The 25,516-nt window shown below is 44.1% G+C and overlaps 1 protein-coding gene across 2 annotated transcripts in view; it reads left to right on the top strand.

Moving 5' to 3' along the window:
• Positions 1–25,516, top strand: part of ESYT2 (extended synaptotagmin-like protein 2) — a 101,650-nt gene that overhangs the window by 70,567 nt on the left and 5,567 nt on the right. Inside the window, exons 10-19 of one of the 2 annotated variants that reach the window (XM_011941547.1) lie at positions 674–756; positions 2,255–2,303; positions 3,654–3,743; positions 4,222–4,317; positions 11,497–11,559; positions 14,632–14,706; positions 15,803–15,889; positions 20,240–20,389; positions 22,012–22,385; positions 24,782–24,880. In XM_011941547.1, coding sequence (XP_011796937.1) covers positions 674–756; positions 2,255–2,303; positions 3,654–3,743; positions 4,222–4,317; positions 11,497–11,559; positions 14,632–14,706; positions 15,803–15,889; positions 20,240–20,389; positions 22,012–22,385; positions 24,782–24,880 — 1,166 coding nt within the window. The remainder of the gene's footprint in view (positions 1–673; positions 757–2,254; positions 2,304–3,653; positions 3,744–4,221; positions 4,318–11,496; positions 11,560–14,631; positions 14,707–15,802; positions 15,890–20,239; positions 20,390–22,011; positions 22,386–24,781; positions 24,881–25,516) is intronic. The other variant, XM_011941548.1, reaches the window with a different exon arrangement.

Here is a 25,516-nt window from a genome sequence, read left to right as displayed (position 1 = left end):
ACAAGCGCGGTAGACACGGTCCGGGGTCCCTAGAAACAAGCGCGGTAGACACGGTACGGGGTCCCTAGAAACAAGCGCGGTAGACACGGTCCGGGATCCCTAGAAACAAGCGCGGTAGACACGGTCTGGTATCCCTAGAAACAAGCGCGGTAGACTGTTACTGTGTGGCAGGTGTTTCAGTGACCTCCCGTCATCAAGAGGTGTGTGTGACTGGACAATAAAAAAATAAGTGTTCTAAAAAGAATTTACTGGCTGGGTGCAGTGGCTCACACTGGTAATCCCAACACTTTGGGAGGCCGAGGTGGGTGGATCATTTAAGGTCAAGAGCTCGAGACCAGCCTGGTCAACATGGTGAAACCCTGTCTCTACTAAAAGTACAAAAATAAACTGGATGTGGTGGCACATGCTGTAATCCCAGCTGCTCGGGAGGCTGAGGCAGGAGAATCGCTTGAACCCGGGAGGTGGAGGTTGCAGTGATCCGAGATTGTGCCACTGCACTCCAGCCTGGGCGACAGAGCGACACTCCGTCTCCAAAAATAAATAAATAAATAAATAAGGAGTTTACCATGAGAGAAAAGTACATGGTCATATTTACCACAGTCATCAGTCATCATACTCTGTGTATGACTCCATTAGTAAAAATGTGCTTAACTACTCACCGTTGATGTTTTAGGCTTTAGTGTATGAACATCCTGGACAAGAATTAGAGATTGAGCTCTTTGATGAAGACCCAGACAAGGATGACTTTTTAGGAAGGTAATTAAAACCCTTCGTGGTTATTGGAGGAGGGCATGGGGTCGGTTTTTTTTTTTTTAATAATCAAAAATATGTTTTAAAATACGTTTATATGCTTGTTATATATTCATTAAATGGTTCTTAGATACAACAGTTGTTTCATCTTGGATTTCTTAAAACATTTTGATTCCTAAAAGTTTCACATTTAAGAGAAGTGAATCTGCTAGATCTGTGCTGTCCATTACAGCAGCCACTAGCCCTAAGTTAATTAAAGTTAAATAAATTAAAAGCTCTTTCTGAGGGGCACTTTCTTTCCTTACAAGGCTTAATAGCTACATGCAGAACCTCCCCCGTGCTGAGTTCTAGTGGAGAGTTTTGCAATTCCAGATTGCAAAAATGGGTTTTTTAAGTTTTTTGAATTGCTGGATTAATTTTTTCAGGATATAGTAATTCACATTGGGAAAATAAATATTGATTTGTTCACTGCAATTGAACAACTAGTATAGCTTTAAAAATAAACTTTTAAAATGGTTGTTTGACCACCATTTGTTAATAATATCAATTATTTCTAATTTAACCTAATTAAGTTACATTTGACTGAATTAATTGTGGCAAAAAAGATGTAGGATAGAATACACTGGAGAGGTTCATACCTCGTGAAGAATGGCCTTGCATGTTGTGGCCTGACTTCAGAGTTCATGAGACTTCCAAGGACAACTAGGAACAATTGAGAGATTTTAAGCCGGACAGGGATAGATCAGGTGCTCATTCTAGGAAAATTGCTGTATGGATTGGATTGTCGAGGGCTGAGCTTAGAAACTGGCAGACCAAATAGGAGAGTGTGTCATAGACCAGGACGAGAGAAGGCAGTGTAGACATAGATTGTAGGGGGCAGAAGAGACTGCAAGAAGAAGTGGGAGTATAATCATGCCATCTAGTTGTATCTGGCATCTGGGGGTGGTGCCAATCTTGGAAGTACAGGAGGTTTAGGGGAACTGGAATGGGCCTCCTCTCAGATGTGCCGAGTGAGGGCGTCCATTGGGCTCGGTGCAATGTGGGTCTAGAGCCTGAGAGCAAGGGTGGGGGAAGGTGAGGTTAGCGTTCACTGTGCAAGTGAGGAATCCACAGTAACGCACAACCCTACCGAGAGGATGTGTAAAATAAGAGGGTTGAGATGCTTTTAACATTTTTTGATGCATATAATATTGTAGGGAAGATGAATTGTTTGTGTTTTTGTTTTACAACTCTAACCTCAGCTGGGTCAAACTCAGTATTTTGAGCTCACAGAAACTCCACCTCACTCTTACTCTCCTGACACTGGGGGTGAGCTGGAGGAAGCTTGTGGAAGAATAGTCTGTTCCTTGATAAATTATTAGCGTTTTGTTGCATTTCTGGAGTGCTTGTTCATAGACAAATGCTTAAGGCTGTTTCAGGAAGAAATGTGTTTCTATGTTCTAAAGTTGTTTCCGTAAGAAATGTGTTTCTATGTTCTAAAGTTGTCATATTGTTATTTTTATAGTCTTATGATTGATCTCATTGAAGTTGAAAAGGAGCGCCTTTTAGATGAAGTAAGTTCCCCTGGAGTGTTGGTTTATTGACACTTGTTGACTGAGTCCCTGCCCTGTGCCGGAGCAGCCACGAACCACCCCTTCACCATCACACAGTGCAGGAATCCTAATTAGTATGACATGAACGGCGTTTACGTCACAAATACTAAGAATTTAGGCCTTTTAGAAATAACAAATGAAAGAAAGAAATTTAAGAGTCCATTCAGGTGCGTGTTGAGTACCTACCATATGCTGGGAATCCTTACAGATATGAAGCATAAACGGACGTTATTGCAGACAAGCAAGTGATTCCCTGCAGGACTAAGGGCAGGGATGTGCGAGATGCCCCCTAGTGATGGAGATTTTCAGGTGGTTGGAGAAGGCACAGTGTGGCCAGTGAGGCGTCTCTCATGAGAGATGCCTGTAGAGACAGTGGGAATTCATGGCAAGGAGACTCGATTTCCACCGTTTTATTGCTATCAGAATAAAAAGAATCAAAAAGGAAATATTTATGGTGGCTTCTAAAAGATGGGTAAGATTTAGATAAATGAAGAAAAATTAAACAAAAATGTTAAATTCTGCTACTTTCATAATCACACGTTTCCCTCGCTTGAGTGTTCAGCATTCATTGGCCATGACATCTTGTTTTCCTGAGTGTGCCAGGCACTGGATGGATAGTCCTGCTCATGGCGTCTATCACTTAGTGTTTGAGGAGCATCTTTGATTAATTATCTTGTGACTTTTAAGCTGATACAAGCGTATACTATTTTATTAGTATAGAGTGATGAATTAGAACAAGCAGATTAAATCGTTTGATACTGAAATTCAGTATTTGGAATCAATGTTGTATTATCTCTTGTCCTGTACATTCCATTAAATGCCATTGGTGGAGCATGCTTGCCTACAGACACAGGCGTAGGCCTGTGGTCCCAGCTGTGGGGGAGGCTGAGGCAGGAGGATCACTTGAGCCCAGCCTGGGCGACATAGCAAGACCCCTATCTCAAAAAAAAGAAGTCTATTCATACAAGACTTTACTCTCTCTAGATAGTGCTGGAAAACATTTGAATTCTTATGTGTAAAGTAGGAATGATAGTAATACTTGCTTAGGGTTTCCGTTGGGGTCGAGGGGTTGGTGCATGTAAAGCACTTAGAATGGTCTGCTCACCCCTGCTGCTGTCATCGCCTCCAAACGTGCGGTCACTAGCACCCACAGCGTAGAGCTGGATATGCTGAGGCTCAGCCTTCACGTTACTGAGAACTGTGGATGCCTCAGGGTTAGTGAGCAGCGTGGAACATTTGTAGAGACTGGGTTTAATTTAGATTTTTGATTCAGAAGAACTTTTGCTGAACATAAACATTTTTTCTCTTCAGTGGTTCACTCTGGACGAGGTTCCCAAGGGGAAGCTACACTTGAGACTGGAGTGGCTCACATTAATGCCAAATGCATCAAACCTCGATAAGGTGCTGTGGAGTGTGTTCTCTTGAAAACTACCTAACCAACTTCTCCTCATAACTGAGATCGGTCTCTTTCAGTTGTGTTGCTACTTGATTTTTTTAACAGTTATAGCAGTAATTTTCATTATTGTGTATTAAGTCACTACAATAGCATCAAGGATAAATTAAAGATAATGGAATTTTAGAAATGAAATGTATAGGTCATTCATACTTGTTTTATCAGATCTTCAGTTTTGCGCTTGTTAAAGTGCAGGGATTTGTAGAGCCAGAAATCACCTGAGTGCTTCATTTAATTGACTTATGTATGGAATAATAGTCTTGTTATTTAAAAGGTATTTATTGTTTTAGTTCTGTCTCTATTGCATGGATTGGATGGTTTCTCACCTTTCTTATTTTTAGCGTCATCAACATGATACAATCACATGGAAATGGTCTCTAATCCTATGGAAACATGGCTGCTAAGGCTTTTTTCCTATCCTTTTAGGTGCTAACAGACATCAAAGCTGACAAAGACCAAGCCAACGATGGTCTTTCTTCTGCATTGCTGATCTTGTACTTGGACTCAGCAAGGAACCTTCCGGTAGGTAACACAGTGGTAACACCTTTGGGTGCTTATTTCCCAGCAGCTGCTCTTGCTCGTAACCACTGCTTTGGCAGCACTCTGTGTCACCTGTTCTCGTCGTGTGTTTTCACTTCACATCCAAGTGCAGGAGAGTGGCAGTGGAGAGGGAAAAGTTAGTGTTTGCTCTGGGAGTACATACATTTCTGTTTATACATTTAGCTGGATTTATCCAGTATATAGGAAAAGAAGATGAATAGTGGTTAGGAGGAGAAGATAACTCCTTAGAAAATCACTAAATATTAAAACTTAGTTGCCGTAGGAATGGGAATAAAATGAAGCAGCTCTGATTACAAAATCTAGACTCATCCTGGCTGTCGCAGGGCCGTGCGTGAGCTGCTGGGCCTTGGCGATCCCTGGGGTGAACATTAGGTGGCAGAACGGTGCTGCTGTACGAGCAAGCCGGCCTCTGGGTGCCTGGGATGTTTCTTGCAGAACAAAAGGAAGCCATGTCTCGGAATGACCTACTGCCAGATACAAGACACTCTGTGCCTAGAAGCATATACTTCTGTTTGTATCAGAATTGTTCGTTTGTAGAGAAAAACTGTAAAATACCATTTTATAGGTAATAACTAACCACGGAGAAGGAAGATCTTACTAATTCAGTCTTGTGAGGCATAGTGTGCTCTCCCGTCATCCTACCTTCAACCCTGCTAGTGAGGATAGTGGTGTGGTCCTTAGTCATGTCATCCTGTTTGATGATTTTGGAGTGCCCATACACTTGTTGACTAGGCACTCAGTCTTTATTTCATCATATCCACAGCCACTTTTGTTGGAAAAAAGACTGTTGCCACCCAGTGCAGAAGTTTCTTTCCTCCCCAAGTTGTTTATTGCATAATGCCTCTCTACAGTAAATACTCATCCCCCAAGTGCATTTGTACATAAATTATCTTCCTGTGTCTTGTCTCCCTTTGTCAGTGTTTACCAGGGAGATAGACAAGAAGGCAAAGAAGCATTTAACTCCCTTCTCAACACACACCCTGGACCTAAGTTATCAGCCTTTCAGTCCCCTGTAGTCTTGCCTTGCCGTGGTCAGACTACACTCCATAGTTCACGAGATGCACACCCTTGGCTTCCTCCAGCACCTTCCACGTTCTGAGAACTGTGCATTTCCTTGAGCTTTGCACAGAAATGAAGTAAATATTTGTGCACCAGTGCATTTTATTTAAAATTATCTACAATTAAGATATGATTGATCACATATTTCATACTGGGAGGATGTGATTATACTCTTTGTTGTATGTAATTGTATATAATTGCACTGTTTATTTCAGTGAAGCTTTCTTGACCAATTTTAACTTCTTAAAAGAATTCTTATATTTCTCTTAAAGTATTTACCTTAGTCTTTGATCAGTCTTCCAGTCTAAAGTCTGTGACTTTATCTGTTACAATTTCCATTTGGAAAAAGTTATTACGTATTTAATCTTTCCACAGAATTTCTATACAGTAGAATTGTTTGCTTTTAGCCATGGTAATGTTTGTTGTAAAGGCTTCCGTAATGCCTGATGGAAGAGTGTTTCTATGTTAGGGTCGATGCGAGAATAGTATCAGTGAATTGGCTACAAAGGATTAGGCCTCTTTAGAACTGTGTGTTTTGTCACATTAAATTGAAATTTGAATAATGTCACATAAGCAAAAAAAAAAAAAAAACAAAAAAACAACCCAAAGAGAATGTATTGATCTTCTGTTAAAAGGACACTTTGTGCATGGGATGTGCTGTGGCCGTCAGAGGCAAAGGATCTTTGCGGAGCCGCGGCGCGCCCAGCGCTGGATTAAGGGGCGTCCCGCGAGCTGTGGGGTTCTTTGGCTCTGCCTCTGCACTGTCTGTAGTGCTCCTGGTGCTCTCATTGACCACAATCCACCGTTCTCTGCTTTCTCCCCTGGCTCCACTGCCCTAAGAGCATCTACGAGGGAAACTTTGGGTGTGGCTACTTAAAAGAGAGGCGAGCGTCGGGACTAGTGTTTTGTGAAAATACCGCCTCAGTCTATAGAGCACTATTTGTGAGTCCTCCGGGGTTCTTTCTTCCTTTGTCTGTTTGGAAACTGCCAGAATGTGGACTGGAACTTCTAACGCAGTTGGCTGGCGGTGGACTGATGTCGCATGCTTTTATTTTCTTGCATGATTTTAATTATTGTGTATTTATTTATTTTGTGCTTGTTTTGTGAACCGTAACACTGTTGTAACATTGGCGAGAACATCTGACCATTAGATGAACAACCCTGGCAAGCAGAGAAGCGGTCCTCCATTCCTCAGCTGCTGCTGGCTCGTTTAAAAAAACCTCTCCTGAGGAAGAAATGAAGCCATAATGATTAAAATTCATTTTCTTGTGGTTCATCTTAATGTGAGATATAAATTTTTTTTATAAACTTTCACAAAACTGTTTTAAAATCTATCCCTTCCTTTTTTTTTTTTTTTTTTGGGGGGGGATGAAGTTTTGCTCTTCTTGACCAGGCTGGAGTGCAATGGTGCGGTCTTGGCTCACTGCAACCTCCACCTCTTAGATTCAAGTGATTATCCTGCCTCAGACTCCCAAGTAGCTGGGATTACAGGCACGAACCACCATGCCTGGCTAATTTTTGTACTTTTAGTAGAGACGGGGTTTCACCATATTGGCCAGGCTATTCTCCAACTCCTGACCTCAGGTAGTCTACCCACCTCGGCCTCTCAAAGTGCTGGGATTACAAGTGTGAGCCACCATGCCCGGCCTGCTATCCCTTCCTGATCAAACACGCAAGAGTCAGAACTAGGGCCTTCTTTGAAAACCTTGCTGTGTAGTCAACTCTCAGTCGCTTGGGGATGATCACGTGACGATAGAAATTCACCCATTTTTTAAATAAAAATTTGCCTTCACTCACATGGTTTACCTAGAGCTCCTAAGGGAGGAGAAAACTATATTAAGTTTGTGATTCGCTTTCTTTTAAGACACATAAAGAACTTCCCGGAGTGGATAATTAAGTGTGTCTTTGTTCCCATCTCATCATATGTTGCCTGTGGTCTGTATGTCTGGATTCCTGTTCTGTTCTCTGTGTTTTCAGTAGGGAGCCGTTTTCACCTGCTTCGGGGCCACAGGGGCCCACAGCGTCTTAGTCATTAGCCTAGAAGGTCAGACTTCATCCAGTCGACAGTGAGACTCCCTAGAAGGTCAGACTTCGTCCAGTCGACAGTGAGACTCCCTAGAAGGTCAGACTTCATCCAGTCGACAGTGAGATTCCCTAGAAGGTCAGACTTCATCCAGTCGACAGTGAGATTCTTACAGCCCAGTTGTCCCTTAATAGAGTATTGATGGCGCTTTGCGTTTTTGTAGAGTTTTCACTTCTATTTCCAAAGGATTTCCCTATGCATTCTCACTTTATTCTTTCTTTCTTTTTTTTTTTTTTTTTGAGACGGAGTCTCGCTTTGTTGCCCAGACTGGAGTTCAGTGGCACAATCTCGGCTCACTGCAAGGCTCGGCCTCCCAGGTTCACGCCATTTTCCTGCCTCGGACTACAGGCGCCCACCACCACGCCCAACTAATTTTTGTATTTTTAGTAGAGACAGTGTTTCACCATGCTAGCTAGGATGGTCTCGATCTCCTGACCTCGTGATCCACCTGCCTTGGCCTCCCAAAGTGCTGGGATTGCAGGCATGAGCCACCGCGCTCGGCCTATTCTTATTTTTTAAAGTAGGGGAAGAGTAAGGGGCAAAACTTGAAGAGCAGGTATTTTGTTTATTTATTTATGTAAATTTTACTTTTAAATTCTAGGGTACATGTGCACAACATGCAGGTTCAATTCATAGGTATACATGTGCCATGTTGGTTTACAATTCATCATTTACATTAGGTATTTCTCCTAATGCTATCCCTCCACCAGCCCCCCACCCCCTGACAGCCCCCAGTATGTGATGTTCCCTGCCCCGTGTCCAAGTCTTCTCATTGGAAGAACAGGTATTTTGCCCTCTTACAGATGAGGAAAATCAACACCCTGAAGGGTTAGGTAAGCTGTTCAGAGTCACACCAATAGTTAAGTGGTACCATGTGATCTCTCTGGCTGATATATGTTTAAGGCCTTTTTAAAGTCAAAATGAGGTCAGCGGTACATAATAGCAGCATATTCTGTTACTTTTAAGAAAATAATTTTTTGCTTCTGGTGATAGCAGAAAATTTCATCATACACTAGTATAAACATGACAAGATAGCTCCACTGTGTAAACTGTTAGTTTATCTCCAATAGCTTTTCCAAGTTGCTTTTTCCCATTCTGCAACTGCTTCCTTTTACAGAAAGGAAATATCTGACCTCGTATCAGGAGTATTACCAAAATCAGCTTTCCTGCAGCATTATCCAAGTTGCACAGTGTACTTCCTTATTAGAACATATGCATCACGTAAGATGTTCTGTAAAACAAATTTGAACTTTTTCCCCACCCATTGGGTTTCAACATGAAGCCAGATCAGTGCTTCCCCAGTTTTCCCCAGAGGGCTGAGACCCTTGCTGTCACTGGTGAAGGCTTTGATGGCTACCAACCCAGTGCTCTCTTACTTCCTACCCACTCAAAAGCACTTTGAATTCCACTTCCAGGAGTGCATTACCACCAGCGATCCTCGTCTGCAAACTTAGGACAACAGGAATTCCTCCCAGGCTGGAAATGACCTCTTCATAATGTGGACTCGTAGGACTTTGCCCTCCTTCTTTTGATGAAATCCTGGGTTTTAATTTCAGGCTTGAACAAGAAGGACTTTCTCTGACTTACGGTGGCCAGCTTTGGCATCTTAGGCCTGATATGCCAGCATACTTACGGAGCACTTTCCGGGAGCCAGGCAGGGGTCCCAGGTGCTGCATGTTTCATCGCCAGACCCTCATTATCACTTTACAGATAAGGAAATGAAGACAACACCAAGAACCCGGATGACACAGACTAGAGATGCCCAGGCACGGGGTCAGTGCGTGGCAGAGCTGGGACTGGAACTCAGCGTGGGCCCAGAGTTTGGGTGCTTGGCGCCTCCTGTCCACTCCACCCTAGTGCAAAGTGCATTTATGGTCACTTTATTAAGTTTATAGATTCATCAGTCTGTATATGGAATTCATCTGAGATGAGTGGTATTTGCACTGATGCCTTAAACATAACAGTGCTAGCCCCTAGGCCTAATGATGTTAGGAGCTTTGTGCAAGTTATTTTGGCTGTCATTTAAAAAAAAAACGGCCGGGCGCGGTGGCTCAAGCCCGTAATCCAGCACTTTGGGAGGCCGAGACGGGTGGATCACGAGGTCAGGAGATCGAGACCATCCTGATCTACACGGTGAAACCCCGTCTCTACTAAAAAATACAAAAAACTAGCCGGGCGAGATGGCGGGCGCCTGTAGTCCCAGCTTCTCGGGAGGCTGAGGCGGGAGAATGGTGTAAACCCAGGAGGCGGAGCTTACAGTGAGCCGAGATTGCGCCACTGCACTCCAGCCTGGGCAACAGAGCTAGACTCCGTCTCAAAAAAAAAAAAAAAAAAAAGGCCGGGCGTGGTGGCTCATGCCTGTAATCCTAGCACTTTGGGAGGCTGAGGTGGGTGGATCACGAGGTCAGGAGATCAAGACCATCCTGGCCAACATGGTGAAACCCCATCTCTACTAAAAAAAAAAAATACAAAAAATTAGCCGGGTGTGGTGGTGCACGCCTATAGTTCCAGCCACTCTGGAGGCTGAGGCAGGAGAATCGCTTGAACCCGGGAGGTAGAGGTTGCAGTGAGCCAAGATGGCGCCACTGCACTCCAGCCTGGTGACAGAGCAAGACTCCGTCTTAAAAAAATAAATAAATAACAAAACAAAAAACACAGGTGGCTCCCACTGCCTCCTGATGGTGAGTGGCTCATGGCTGCAAGATGGGTAACTCCAGTGGCCTCCCGAGAGGGCACCTGCCTGAAGCACTTGCATGATCTAGTCTGCCTCATCCCCAGAGCCACACAGCTGTCCACCACCTTACACAGCTTCTCCTGCAACCCCTACCTACACGTCACAGCCTCTCTCCTTGTTTTACTTTACTTGATACATGTTAGAATTTTAAGTGTCTTTGGTACAGGCCATGTCTATCCAACAGTGAGCTTCAGGAAGGGTTTGTAGTATATCTGAAGAATGTGAGTCCTTCTGGGCCGCAGAGTTCCCATCCTTATTGTGTATGAGCCCCTGGGAAGTGTGTGAAGGATACGCTTGTCCAGGCTCCACCCAGATATGGACAGAGTAGATCCAGGGACTTTTGAGAGCTCCACCGGCAGCTTTAGGGTCATGTGAATTCCTGCCTGGCCACATGTTCCATCTTCTCTCCTGGCCCAGCCGGCCAGTCATGGAAGATTGAGAGGCTAGTTATTCATCTTTCTTCATTATAAAATCTTTTGCTTAGCAAAAAGTAAAAAAAAAAAAAATTAAACATTCAGTTCAGCTTGTCACAAGTTTGAAATTAATTACAACTGAAATGATAAATTCTTTAATCTTGAATACTAGTCCTAGAAGGAGCTTGCAAAACAACTCAGTCTTGTCCTTTTGAGGGAAAGAAACCAACAAATTGGGAAAAAAAAATCAATAAAATTAAACATAAAACCCGTAATCATAGGACTGTATTTAGAGCCCTAGAAGCTTCTGTGGGGATGCAGCCAGCCTGACTCCTACCCCTGAAAAGGACAAGGAGCAGAGAGGAGCAGCTCCTCTGCTGGGCGGTGGCTGGGAAGGTGCGTCTCAGCCGCTGTTCCAGGACCTGCCCTGGCCTGAGAGTGACTTGGGTGGCTGTGGCCCATTGATTGTGCTTGAAATAAAACCTTTCATTGTGATTGATATTTTAGGGGTTTATTCAGCAGAGAATAGTAAATAGAACCCTTTCCTAAAGTCCCACTCTTGTATTTTTGAAATCACAAAGGATCAAGAGGGTGGGGGTAGTAAAAGAGTATTAGTCGTAGGGGATAAGGAGCTGTCTTTTGATATTCATGGATTAAAGGTTCATTCTAAGACAAAGTCTTGGGCATAAGGAATTTTACAGATGGCGTTTGGTTGGTTGTTTGTGTAATTCTGGTGGTTTTGTTTAAAGATTTTTGTTTATTCCCATAAATTCTCATGTCTTTAACCTTACATAAACTTCATTGCATGTTTTATTAACCCTTGGCATATTCGTTTTCTTCTGACTTGAAAGAGTAACCCATTAGAATTTAACCCTGATGTCTTGAAGAAGACTGCAGTTCAGAGAGCTTTAAAGGTAAACTGTTTTCCCTTCAGGTGACAGAGTTAATGAAAACATATTGAAAGAGATGATACTTTGTCTCATAAGTTTATTGGCAAATTACCTCCCATATTTATATAGTAATTAATTGTCTAGTGGAAGAGACCTTACTTTTGTTATCCAATAATTAGTAGTTAGAACAATTTAAGTCAACTTTGAAGGTAAATTTTATAAAGTACTGTATGATAAATTAGATTATTTTCCTGTTGGCTTTAGGCAACTCTCTCTAAGGTGATTTAAATATCTATTTTAATTGGATTTGAATTTGTGAAAATTGTGATATAGAAGTTCTACTTAAAATCTTAACTGATGTTTAAATCATGACTTAAAGTTATGTCTTGTGAACTGTGAATATGCATTTTAATATCACCTCTTCCAATATGTTGAGTTAGGGTCGTCTCTGAGTCACCAACGTCATGGCTTTTGGTGCTGCTGGGTTTGGGTGATAGATCTTTTGAGAGGCTTTCAATTTCATTAAATGAGGTCTATTGAAAACTAAGCTCCACTCCCTAAAATATGACATCTACGTGTGTTCTTGTTAAATTGTTAAAAAGTTTTCTTACGACTTAATGTTTTATTATTTTTTCTTTAATTTCTTTGAACATTTTAGGCTTTAATTTTGGGAGGACTTGGGGAATTTTAAATGTAATTATTTAAAGAAAATTCTGTCTATCCTAAAGAAACAAGAACTGTTTTTATCCAGTCTCATCTGGAAAAAATGAGTTAGATTTCAAAAGTGCAGGAGACTGGCAGAGTCTGCTTTATAGTGTGGTGTTTGCGAACCCTCACTTTGTCCCGCGCCAAGGAGATAAGGTGTGGGTTACTAGAGGTTCCTCCTGTGGTGTACCAGTTAGCACAGTAGCTGAAACAACTGCGCCCTCCAGAACATTGAAAGGAATTACATCAAGACTCTTCTTTGCTACCTGAGAACATAACGTTAAGGCTGAAGGGCCTGAAATCAGACTGTATTTAAATTGCACCCCAACTACTCAGCAAGCAGTGTGACCCCCAACAGGACACTTCATCCACTCTGTTGTGTTATTTGTAGAATAGAAGGAGTGGTACCCTCTTCATGGAATTGTTGAATACATTAAATAAAATAATACATATGAAAGCACCCAGTGTAGCTAGGATAATTATATTATAATTGATATGTTATTAAATTAGCTAATTTAGCTTCCAAAAATGCCCGTTGTGTAAACATGCAAACTGAGGTTCAGATAGATGCAGTATTTAGGTCTCAATAATCAAGTGATAAATAGATTTGAGATTTAAGTTCAAGACAGTCTGACTTAACCCTTATATTTTTATTATACTTTGTCCCTTTGACTTGTGCTGATGTATTTTGAATATTGCACTGTAGTAGAAAACTTAATGATTTAACTTTATTTCATAGAATTGAAAACATCATCCATTTTAAGATACATCATTATTTTATGAACCACTAAGATTTTGAATGCCATTAAGTTTTGACAGTGTTTATTTTATACTTAGAGAATTTTAGGCTTAGGATAAATAGTTTTATCATATCACTGACAGGTATACCTAAACAGAAAATAGAAGCAAAATAAATTGGTTAGGGCAGCAACAACTCTCACTACTGCCAGCCTCCCCCAAAAAGGTGTATATTATCGATTTAAGATTCATTCTGTTTTCAGAGATGTTAGAAAGTTGGGGGAAAAAAAGTATCTTTTAAAATTGACAAGATGCAGTCAATCTCTAGGAACAGGTGACCACTTTTTCAGAGATGAAGTGTTTATATTATTAGTTAAGGAAAAGCCTTGGCTTCTGTATCTGTGACAATAGAACTGACTTAGAAGTAGCAGTAGTTCATCTCCCCTGAAGTCGGGGTTTTGGCCTTGGCCTGGGGGTCTGCCATGAGCTACCTGTGGCTCCGGCCCGAGGGGACACAGCCTCCTTTGAGGCCAGAACTTAGTTACTTGGCCATGCCTGACTGCAAGGGAGGTTTGCCAACAAAATCTTTATTTACAGAGGACTTGTGCTCAGCTAAAACTTGGGAATTCTAATATTAAAGGAAAAAGGAGAAAATTAACTTAGGGGGAAAATTAGTATTCTCTGCCACAGTAATCTGTAGCCTTGAAAACCTTTTTAACAGTGCTTATTTCATTTTGCAGAATTCACATCCGAAAGATGAACCAGAAAATAGATTATCGCAGTAGGTTTGAGCTAGTAATATTTCTTCCGATAATGATAGGATTTTGACACCTGTTTCTGACATTGCTGTAGTGTTGAGGTTTGACTCTAAAATTATTTAACTCAAAAACATTTTTGTAACCTTCTAATTAATTTCCACTAACACAGACATTTAACTGCATCTTCTTGTGGGGCTAAGTTATAAATAAACCTCATGTCACACGTATGTGCTGTTTCACTATTTTCTCCTATCAGCTCTGCTCATGTACACTTCTTACCGTTTTTCCTGTTCCTGAATTTTTTCTTCATATTTATATCTGCTTAATTTTAATATGATTCTAAACTGATGTTTATTCTTCCAGTCAAAATTATTTAGCAGCTGGTAAGCAAGATTTGACATATGAAAGCTTAAAAACGCTCAAACAGAAGACGCTAAGTTGAGAACATAAAACCATATATCTGACACGCTATACTATTTTCATTCCCACCAGAGAAATATTCTGAATTTTACATTCTTTTACATTTGTCTTTCCTCATGGTTTTTAGTTTCCATTAATGGCACTTTATTCGTTTTCGTTATCCTTGTAAATAAAAGAACTTTCGAAAACTGTAATTAACATTAAGAATTTTTAGAAGATTCCGTTTTCCAAAGTAGTTGGCTGTAAAAATACCAGACCCTAACCTTTAAAATTTGTGTGCAAAAGAAAGTTTTGTAGTTATGGTTTGGGGTGTGTGTAGCATATGTTTTCCCATTAAATTGTTCCCAGATATTCCCTTAAGTATCAGAGATAAATAAAAATGACTACTTATATAAGCCAGTAATTTCATTTTTAGTTAAGACCCATATCAAAATGTGCTTATTTATTTTGTCTGTTTTCTGTTTGTTTTGGGTAGTCAGGGAAGAAAATAAGCAGCAACCCAAATCCTGTTGTCCAGATGTCAGTTGGGCACACGGCCCAGGAGAGCAAGGTAAGGCACTGGTCCCCAGACTCAGCCTTGGTGCCTGTCGTGCGGGTGCTGTCCGTGTTGCCGTCTCACCTGGGGATGCCAGGTTGCAGACGCATTCAGTTGTGTGATAGTGTGGGCATCGAGACCAGGGTTTTTCATATCTTTTTTTCTTAAATCAGTCATTTGATAGATAACTAGCTATTTGAAATAGCAAGAAATATACTGTTCATTTTAAAAAATAACTTTAGCGGCTAGGTGTGGTGGCTCATGCCTGTAATCCCAACACTTTGGGAGGCCGAGGCAGGTAGATCCCTTGAGGTCAGGAGTTCGAGACCAGCCTGGCCAATATGGTGAAACCTCATCTCTACTAGAAATACAAAACTTAGGCCAGGCACAGTGGCTCAGGCCTGTGATCCCAGTACTTTGGGAGGCCGAGGCGGGTGGATCACGAGGTCAGGAGATCGAGACCATCTTGGCCAACATGGTGAAACCCTGTCTGTACTAAAATACAAAAAAAAAAAAAATTTAGCCAGGCAGGGTGATGTGTGTCTGTAATCCCAGCTACTTGGGAGGCTGAGGCAGGAAAATCACTTGAACCTGGGAGGCAGAGGTTGCAGTGAGCTGAGATTGTGCCACTGCCCTCCACCCTGGTGACAGACCAAGACTCTGTCCCCCACCCCCCGCAAAAAAAAAAAAAAAAGAAATACCCAAAGTTAGAGGCTGTCACTCACTGAGTTGTTAACGGTGTTAGAGACACGCCCAGGTGCAGCACCCTCCTCAGTGCGGAGGCGCTATTACATGGGTTCAGAAGTCATTACAGAACCGAGGCCAGGCCACACACACAAAGCCTTTATCTGTGGGCACACAGGCCGGGGCCTCATGACACACTCTAAAGGCTTTAGACCGTCTCGTTATCTTTTCAGCACGTCCACAGTCAATATATAATAGTGTGTACCCGCAAATACATGTCTTGGAATTTAATGAAGGTCAACCTAAGCTTCTAGTTTTTTGTTTTATTTATTTTCTTTTTATTTTTCATTCTAAGCTTCTAAACATGTAAAATGAGTAGCCCTTTCCCACAGAAAATATCGCAGAGCTAATTGGATATTTCTTCCAGATTCGATACAAAACCAATGAACCAGTGTGGGAGGAAAACTTCACTTTCTTCATTCACAATCCCAAGCGCCAGGACCTTGAAGTTGAGGTATTTTATTTGCATTTTTTAACCAATTTGTTGAAATATCATTGACTATTTAAAGTGTACAATTTGCCGAGTTGTGACCTGTGTATACACCTGGGGATCCATTGCCACAATCAGGACAATCGGTAGATCCGTCCCCTAAGCTCCCTTGTTCTCCCTGTAACCCAGACCTCCCCCAGCCCCAGGCAAACACAGACCTGCCTTTGGTCACTGTAGATTACTGTTCACATTTTCCAGAATTTTATATAAATAGAATTATATAGTATGTACTCTTGTTGTTTGTTTCTCTGGTGATAATTATTCTGAAGTTTACCTGTGTTGTTGCAAATATCCACAGTTTGTCTTTTTATTATTGAGTAGTATTTATGGATATACCACAATTTGCTCATCCATTTACCCATGAATAAGACATTGATAAAAGATTGGGTTCTTTCCAGTTTAGACCTATTACAGATAAATCTGCTGTGAATATCACATACAAGACTGTGTGTACATACGCCTTCATTCTATTGGGTAAAATGCCCAGGAGCAGATTGCCAGGTTCATGTTTAACTTCTTAATAAACTGCCAAATTGTTTTCCGAAGAGATTGTGCCACGTTACATTCCAACAGAAGTACATGTGAGTCCAGCTGGCCCCACGTCTCGCCAGTGCTGTGCTGTTAATGGGTAGATGGGAGTATTTCCGGGTCCGGTGCTGTGCTGTTAGTGGGTAGATGGGAGTATTTCCGGGTCCGGTGCTGTGCTGTTAATGGGTAGATGGGAGTATTTCCGGGTCCGGTGCTGTGCTGTTAATGGGTAGATGGGAGTGTTTCCGGGTCCGGTGCTGTGCTGTTAATGGGTAGATGGGAGTATTTCCGGGTCTGGTGCTGTGCTGTTAGTGGATAGATGGGAGTGTTTCCAGGTCTGGTGCTGTGCTGTTAATGGGTAGATGGGAGTATTTCCGGGTTCAGTGCTGTGCTGTTAGTGGATAGATGGGAGTGCTTCCGGGTAGTCTCAGTGTCATTACTAATGACGTTGAGCACCTTCTTATGCTTGGGTACAGTCTGTATATCTTCTGCGGTGAAGTGTCTATTCAGTTTTTTTGCCTGTCTTTTTTATTAGGTTATTTGTCTTCTTCATACTGAATTTGTAAGACATTTGGAGGGTTTTTCTTTTTTAATTTTTCATTCTTTTTGAGATGAAGTCTCTGTCGCCCAGGCTGGAGTACGATGGTGCGATCTCCGTCACTGCAACCTCTGCCTCCTGGGTTCAAGTGATTCTCGTGCCTCAGCCTCCTGAGTAGCTGGGATCACAGGTGCATGCCACCACACCTGGCTAATTTTTTGTATTTTTAGTGGAGATGGAGTTTCACCATGTTGGCCAGGGTGGTCTTGAACTCCTGACCTCAGGTAATCCACCTGCTTTGGCCTCCCAACGTGCTGGGATCACAGGCGTGAGCCACCGCACCCCGTCTCTTTATTTGTTTTTGAGAACAGAGTTTCACTCTGTTACCCAGACTGGAGTGCAGTAGCATAATCACAGATCACTGCAGCCTCAAACTCCTGGGCTCAGGCGATCCGCCCACCCTGGCCTCCGGAGTAGCTGGGACTACAGTCAGACACCACTATGCCTGGCTAATTTTTTTTGTTTTTTTGTAGAGATGGGAGTCTCACAGTGTTGTCCAGACTGGTCACAAACTCCTGGGCTCAAGCAGCGATATTCCCGCTTCAGCTTCCCCAAGTGCTGGAATTACAGTTGCGAGCCACTGTGCCCAGCCTCTTTTTCTTATATATGGCTGTGTAGTTGTTCAGCAGTTGTGCAGTTTTTTAGTCTTTGTTAAAAAGATTATTATCTGCCCTAACTTACTAGCTTAGGAACTTTCCAGAAACTCAGTTGCCCATACGTATAGGTCTATTTCTGGAATTCCTTCTGTTCCATTGTTCTATATGTCTGTTTTTATGCCAGTATCACATTATCTTTATTATTGGTGCTTTATTAATAAATCTTTTTGTTTTTTCTTGAGACAGGGTCTCACTTTGTCACCCAGGCTGGAGTGCAGTGGTGCAGTCATGGCTCACTGCAGCCTTGACCTCTTGGGCTCAAGCAGTCCTCCCGCCTCAGCCTCCCAAGTGGCTGGGACTAGAAGTGCATGCCACCACACCCAGCTCATTTTTGTGTTTTGGGTATGTGTGTATGTGTGCCTCAGCCTCCCAAGTGGCTGGGACTACAGGTGCATGCCACCACACCCAGCTCATTTTTGTGTTTTGGAGGGGTGTGTGTGTGTATGTGTGTATTTGTGTATGTAAAGACGGGGTTTCACCACATTGCCCAGGCTGGTCTCGAACTCCTGGGCTCAAGCCACCCACCCACCTCGGCCTCCCAAAGTGCTGGGATTCCATACTTGAGCCATCGTGCCTGGCCTGTCTTCTCTTTCTTCCTAATAAGTCTTACAAGATGTTTATTGATTTTATTTTCTCAAAGAACCAATTTTTTGTTTAATTGTCATTATTGCTTTTCTTTTACTATTTCATTGACTTCTACTACGATCATTATTATTTCAGTCCCACTTTGGGTCTTGTTTGCTTCTCTTTTTCTAGTTTCTTAAAGAAGAAGCCTGAGACATTTCTGTTTTTATCATGTAGGCATTTACTCCAATAAATTTCACTTTGAATTCTGCTTTAGCTACATCTCACAAATTTTGACTTGTGGTTTTATTTTCTCTTCTTTTGATGTCTCCTTTTGATTATTATTATTTCCTTAATTTCCCTTTCAGTTTTTTCCTTTGACCCATGTATGGGTTATTTTGGTCCATTATTTAGTTTCCCTATGTTTCAGGGTTTTTTTTTAATCTTTCTATTATTGATTCCAATTTCATTCCATAGTGATCAGAATACATACTTTGTATGACATGAGCCCTTTTATGTTTGATGGCCCAGAGCACTGCCTGTGCTAGGACACACTCTACATGCACCTGTAGGCTGTGTGCCTTTCTGGTGTTGGCAAGTGTCTCATGAATGTCAGTATGTCAGGGTGGTTGGCGGCATTGCTCAGGTCCTCTGGGGCCTTACTAATTCTCAGACTACTTCTTGTATCAGGTATGAAGAGCATGGTGTTTAAATCTCTGAATTTATATTTTTTCTTCAGCCTCTGTTTTTGCTTCTTGTATCTTGAACCTCTCTTGATAGGTGTGTGTGAACAGCTGGGCCTGGGAGACCTGGTCATTCTGGGCTTGCCTGGCCCTGTCTCATTATTCTGTGTTGGTCATTTTATGAGGTTGGGTGCAAAAGTAATTGCAGTTTTTGCCATGTATTGTCTCCATAAATGTCATGAATGTGTATATCATTATGAATGTGTGTTGCCACCATGTTCCCAGGGGTTAAAAGACAGGTAGATTATTGCCTATTAACCCAGGGTTCTCCTAACCGATTGGTCATTATTGTCATTATTGCTTTTCCCATTTGTCATTATTACCTCATTTCTTTCTGTGCTCATTGTGATCTATAATGAGGAAATAGCAGATCTTTTGCTTGTTAACAGTGCTTTGTGTCTTTCTCAGGAGAGATTTTGTACCATGTTAATCATTATGGAAACACTACTTAGGAGAATATGACTGAAATATGTTTGGGTTTTTTTAAATATCTTTCTTATAGACTAATATTGTCTGTGGACCTTTCTACATTTGTTTATTTTTGAAACAGTTTTGTCACCCAGGCTGGAGTGCAGTGGTGCGATCTCGGCTCACTGCAGCCTCCTCCTCCCGGGTTCAAGTGATTCTCATGCCTCAGCCTCCCAAGTAGCTGGGACTGCAGGTGCGTGCCACCACGCCCGGCTTTTTTTTTTTTTTTTTTTTGAGGCGGAGTCTCGCTCTGTCGCCTGGACTGGAGTACAGTGGCCAGATCTCAGCTCACTGCAAGTTCCACCTCCCGGGTTTACGCCATTCTCCTGCCTCAGCCTCCGGAGTAGCTGGGACTACAGGCACCCGCCACCTCGCCCGGCTAGTTTTTGTATTTTTAGTAGAGATGGGGTTTCACCGTGTTAGCCAGGATGGTCTCGATCTCCTGACCTCGTGATCCGCCCGTCTTGGCCTCCCAAAGTGCTGGGATTACAGGCTTGAGCCACCGCGCCCGGCCTATTTTTTGTATTTTTAGTACAGACGGGGTTTCGCCATGTTGGCCAGGCTGACCTTGAACCCCTGGCCTCAGGTGATCTGAGCCTCCCAAAGTGCTGAAATTACAGGTGTGAGCCACCCTACCTGGCTCCTTTCTACATTTTCTAAGTTCCTATCTCTGAGAACAAAAGGAGCTTAGAAAACGTAGAAAGGTTCTGCAGACATGATCCTAGTTACGCCAGTGTTTCTACCCTGTGTTTTGCAGGTCAGAGACGAGCAGCACCAGTGTTCCCTGGGGAACCTGAAGGTCCCCCTCAGCCAGCTGCTCACCAGTGAGGACATGACCCTGAACCAGCGCTTCCAGCTCAGTAACTCGGGTCCAAACAGCACCATCAAGATGAAGATTGCCCTCTGGGTATCGTGTCGTCCTGCAGTGAACACCACAGGGGATGGGGAGGCCGGTGCTGGCAGGGATACTTGTGGGTCCCGGTCAAGAAAGCTCTGTGTCGGCTGCAGCTCTGGGCCACAGGGGGGCGCCGGTGCAGGGAGGAGACACTGTTGCTGGGTATCCGAGGGCTCCAGGGAGAAGACAAAGGCTGGGACTCAGCCACAGAACAGGCCACATTTCCAGGTTGCCTGAGCAGGCCCACGGCTACTCACAGTACTTTCCTGTGAACCCAGCAACCTTACCGTTATCCTTTGGCCCGGAAAGTGTTACTGTTGGTATCAACAAGGTTTTCTCCTGAGTCTAACTTTTCAAAGGTTGTTCAGTAGAGAGAGAATTTAAATTTAATAAAACTCCATGAGACAGTAGAACTTACAGGAAAAAAATATTTTTTGTCCAAAATAAACGGTGATTCGTTTGTAAATAGCTAAGGAAATGTTGAAAGTAAAACTGGCAAACATATGGGGAAACACATGAATCAAAGAAATGCAAATTAAATGAAGAGCCAGCTTTTTTAGAAAATTAAAACAAATGACTTCTATTGAGAGGGCAATGGGAACAGCCTCCTTGCCCCCGGCAGAGACTGGGGGTGTCGCACACCTCTCGAGAGGGAGCTGCGGCATCCGGGAGACATTCATCTGAAGGCTCCTTGGCCTTTCTTTTAGAAACCTGACTCTTGTTTTGTGATACAAAGTGTGGGGAGACCAGGAACATAAAGATGTTCACTGCGGCGTTATTTCCTAAAACCAGAAAAAGTCTTTAAGCTATCACAGTCACCCCAGAGTGGAGCGATTTACAAGGTGTAGACTCTGCTCAAGCCAGCCCAGGGACCACATAACTGGGAGACCCTGGGCCCTGCGGGTACCCCTGTTCCTGCACTCATGCCAGGTTGTTTAGGGTGATCTTGCTGGATAGCAGGGGCTCTGGACTTCCTTCCTTCCTCTGGGGACGCCGGGTGGAAACCACCTTTATAGAACATGGAATTTGGTCTTCTGTCGGGGAAACGCGACTCTGGGCTCTTGAAGTAAAAACATTGTCCCACAATTGCATAGAAATATGTGCAAACGGAAGAGACTAGAGGAATACACAGAAGTGCCGTGGGGGGCTCCTTGCCTGAGATGTGGCCTGGGGAAGCTGGAGGAGCTTCTGCCCAGGTTGTGTGGCACCAGAGGATCAGCTTCAGGGGGGTGGCCTGCCCTTCCACACCGTCCAGGCTTATCACTGCCACCACCCTGCTGCTGCCACCAGAGCCTGAAGGCGCAGGCATCTGCGATGCCCCAGCTACTTGGCCGGCTGCGGCGGGAGGATCTCTTGAGGCCAGGAGCTTGGGGTGTAGTGCGCAATGGTCACACCTGTGGATAGCTACAGCACTCCGGCCTGTGCAGCTTAGCGAGTCTCCCCATCTCTAGAGGGAAAAGGTGGTGTTTGTATCACAGAAGTGATATTTTGGTTACTTAAACTTTCCTTTAAAAGAAAAGTTAAGAGCTAAGTTTTAAAGAAATGTTTGCAGATAAAGACATCGCAAGCTGTTCCAGTATTAGGATGTTACCAGGGTCACCAAGTTTAATGGTTATGTTTGTGTCCACCTCTAGGTGCTCCATCTGGAAAAGCGAGAAAGGCGTCCCGACCACCAACACTCAGCTCAAGTCAAACGGCCCTCTGTGTCCAAAGAGGGGAGGAAAACATCCATCAAATCTCATATGTCTGGGTCTCCAGGCCCTGGCGGCAGCAACACAGCTCCATCCACACCAGTCATTGGGGGCAGTGATAAGCCTCGTGTGGAAGAAAAGGCCCAGCCCCCTGAGGCCGGCCCTCAGGGGCTGCACGACCTGGGCAGAAGCTCCTCCAGCCTCCTGGCCTCCCCAGGCCACATCTCGGCCAAGGAGCCCACCCCCAGCATCGCCTCGGACATCTCGCTGCCCATCGCCACCCAGGAGCTGCGGCAACGGCTGAGGCAGCTGGAAAAGTAACTAAGTGCCGCTATGTTGTTTCTCAGCAGCAGAGCAAGCGCCCCCCACCCTGGGGGAGTGGGTTTAACGCAGCAGAGCACGAGGCCGGCGTGCTTGGGGGAGGGAGGCGTAATCTTGTGTTAACTGAAAGCACTAAAGGTTGTGTTGCTGTTGTGCTCACTGTGTCTTGGACTTTGGAAATAAAACCTGCCGTTTTCTAGGATTTAGTCATTCAAAGATTAAAACGCGATAGAGTAATAGGTTTCACAATAGGAAAGACAGGAGGCAGCGCCGGGACGCTGCTGTGTGCCTGGGCTCCTGCCAGGAAAACAGACGCAGAGCTGGCCTGCGGGCCTCGCTGTGGCCCGGAGAAGCCCTGGCTTCCCCGTTGTGTGAGGACAGAACCTGCTCTTCTCACGCAGTCAGATCCCATCGCTGCCGCCCAGTCTCTTGGGTTTGTGTTTGGATGTCTGTGTTGGCTCCTTATTTAAGCCCCGTGACTCATAGGTGTATTAAGGGTTTCTTTAGATAAGGAGGAAAAAGTCATCTGTAGCTATGACAAGCTTCAGATGTTAACCTTGGTGGAAGAAACAAAATTGACCCTTGAAATAGTTCTCCCTGTGTGGAGTTATAAGAGGTGTGTCGAGTGATAAGAAAATAGTGAAAGAAACGGAGGCAAAGGTGAAAGCATGTTTGCTTCTGAGCTGTTAGAAAAAGCACACGCAGACTGTGGGGCTTGCACAGCCACCCTCCTCTGAGCCACACTCACCTTTTTCTTTCATGCTTTCTCACGTCCACTATTTTGGAAAGAAGAAAACATTCCTTCTCTCTTGCTCCAGAAGGAAATAGAATTTTAAACAAGGAACGACTTCTTCTCAGGAGCTCAATTTGGGAAGTAGAAATGATCTTAGGGGCCACTGAACAAGACCAGTTGTCATTTTGGGGTTCTGTGTTCCATCCTTGAGCAGAGAGAAATGGAAGGAAGGGCGCTGCAGTCTCAGATGGGAAGAGAGCACGTGACTTGCATGAGGCTTTGAGATGGGACACGCAGATTCAGGTAGGACAGGCTAGAAACTGCTTAACAAAGACCGCAAAGGTGACGCTTGTATTAAGGACACTGTGTGGTTTCAACCTCGGGTGCTCACTTGGTGAATCATAAGATCTGCACGTTTAGAAAGGAGACTACTCCTTAGTGAGTTGCAGCCTGCAGGCCGACCAGCCTGAGAGGCTGGGAAGTGCAGCCTCTCTCTGAGTCCGGAAGCATCTCCAAGGAGGAAGGGTAGGGCAGGAGCTTTGTGCGGAGCGCGTGTCCTCAGCAGGTTCCAGGAGGAGCTGGGAATGCCACAGAGTGTCCAGCCTCTCTAGAGCAGCCAGCAGCAGTCTGTGGTCAGGGTCGGCCATCAGGAAGAAGTTTGAAGTCAGCCGCTCGTCAGTCAAAGCTGCAGTTAGCGCCAGTGAAGCAGCAGTCAGTGAGTCGGCCTCTGGATCAGGACAGGCTGTGATTGCTTGAACACTGCTGCTCTCGAGGCCAGTGCTTGTTTAGCTGCTGGAGAAAGAGACGCCTGGCGGCTGGTAGAACCCAGGTGATTCTGTAAGTGTTGGGTGTGAGGCTTACCCTCGCCTGGCATGGCCCCAGGTCTTCTTTGTAGCTTGGTGTCTTATTGCCACAAAAAGTCTGTTCCTTCAGCCTTGCGATCTCTGTTGTAACATTAATGCCAGTCAGTGGTTGCGTCTGAACTGCAAAGGGAGTGGGTATCAATAACGTCCCGTCCTGTTGTGGTCAGGAACTCCGTGTTTAAGGGTTCTCTGGGGTCCCCTGGGTCCACTCATGTGGGAGTGGGGTGGGGGCTTAGGATTTTATTTTTAGTTCTCAGGACCCTAACTAAAAATCTCAGTTGGCTGGATGCTATGGCTCACGCCTGGGATCCCAGCACTTTGGGAGGCCGAAGCAGCTGGATCACCTGAGGTCAGGAATTCGAGACCAGCCTGGCCAACATGGTGAAACCCTGTCTCTGCTAAAATTACAAAACATTAGCTGGGCTTGGTGGCAGGCGCCTGTAATCCCAGCTACTCAGGAGGCTGAGGCAGGAGAATGGCTTGAACCCAGGAGGTGGAGGTTAGTGAGCCGAGATTACACCACTGCGCTCCAGCCTGGGCAACAAGAGCAAAACTCCATCTCAAAAAAAAAACACAACTGTCAGTTTTGAATAATTAATTTATATTGAGCCCTCAAGTAAAATATCCATCTGTTTGACTTGTACCCAGAAGTTTCAAATTATATTTAAGTTCATGGGTAATTTGACTTCTTTTTGTCTAAATGAATGGAAATTATCTTATTGTGTACAGTAGATCAATGAGTCACAACGTTCTGCAGTCTCAGGCAAGCTGGTGACTTTCTGCTCTTTTCCCACAGTGGGACGACCCTGGGACAGTCTCCACTGGGGCAGATCCAGCTGACCATCCGGCACAGCTCGCAGAGAAACAAGCTCATCGTGGTCGTGCATGCCTGCAGGTGGGGGCTGGGGTCGCCATGCGCCTGCTGCGTTGCTTCTGAGTGTGGGTGCTAGATAGGATGATGCAGATACACCTCTAGGGTTACCAAACATCCATGTATGTTTCCTTTAGAAAGGACAAAGCAATTAAACCTCCACAGACGGTGCTTGTAAAGGGTGTCAGCACTGCCTGTGTCATGTGACGTTTTGGTCCCCGAAGTACAACGGTCCCCTGAGATCATACCATATTTTTACTGTACGTTTTATGCATTTAAATAGACAGATACGGCTGGGTGCGGTGGCTCACGCCTGTAATCCCAGCACTTTGGGAGGCTGAGGTGGACGGATCACCTGAGGTCTGGAGTTCGAGACCAGCCTGACCAAAATGGAAAAACCCTGTCTCTACTAAAAATACAAAATTAGCCGGGTGTGGTGGCGTACGCCTGTAATCCCAGCTACTAGGGAGGCTGATGCAGAATTACTTGAACCCAGGAGGCAGAGGTTGCTATGAGCCAAGATTGCACCATTGCACTCCAGCCTGGGCAACAAGAGCGAAACTCTGTCTCAAAAAGAAAAATAAATAAATGTGTCACAATTGCCTGCAGTATTCAGCACAGTAGCATACTATACAAATGTGTAGCCTAGAGCAGGAGGAG

This window comes from Colobus angolensis, unplaced genomic scaffold (genome assembly GCF_000951035.1).
Source record: "Colobus angolensis palliatus isolate OR3802 unplaced genomic scaffold, Cang.pa_1.0 Scaffold2, whole genome shotgun sequence".
Taxonomy (NCBI): Eukaryota; Metazoa; Chordata; class Mammalia; order Primates; family Cercopithecidae; genus Colobus; species Colobus angolensis.
The sequence above is the reverse complement of the archived record's forward strand: the minus strand, read 5'-3'. Positions and strand labels throughout refer to the sequence as shown.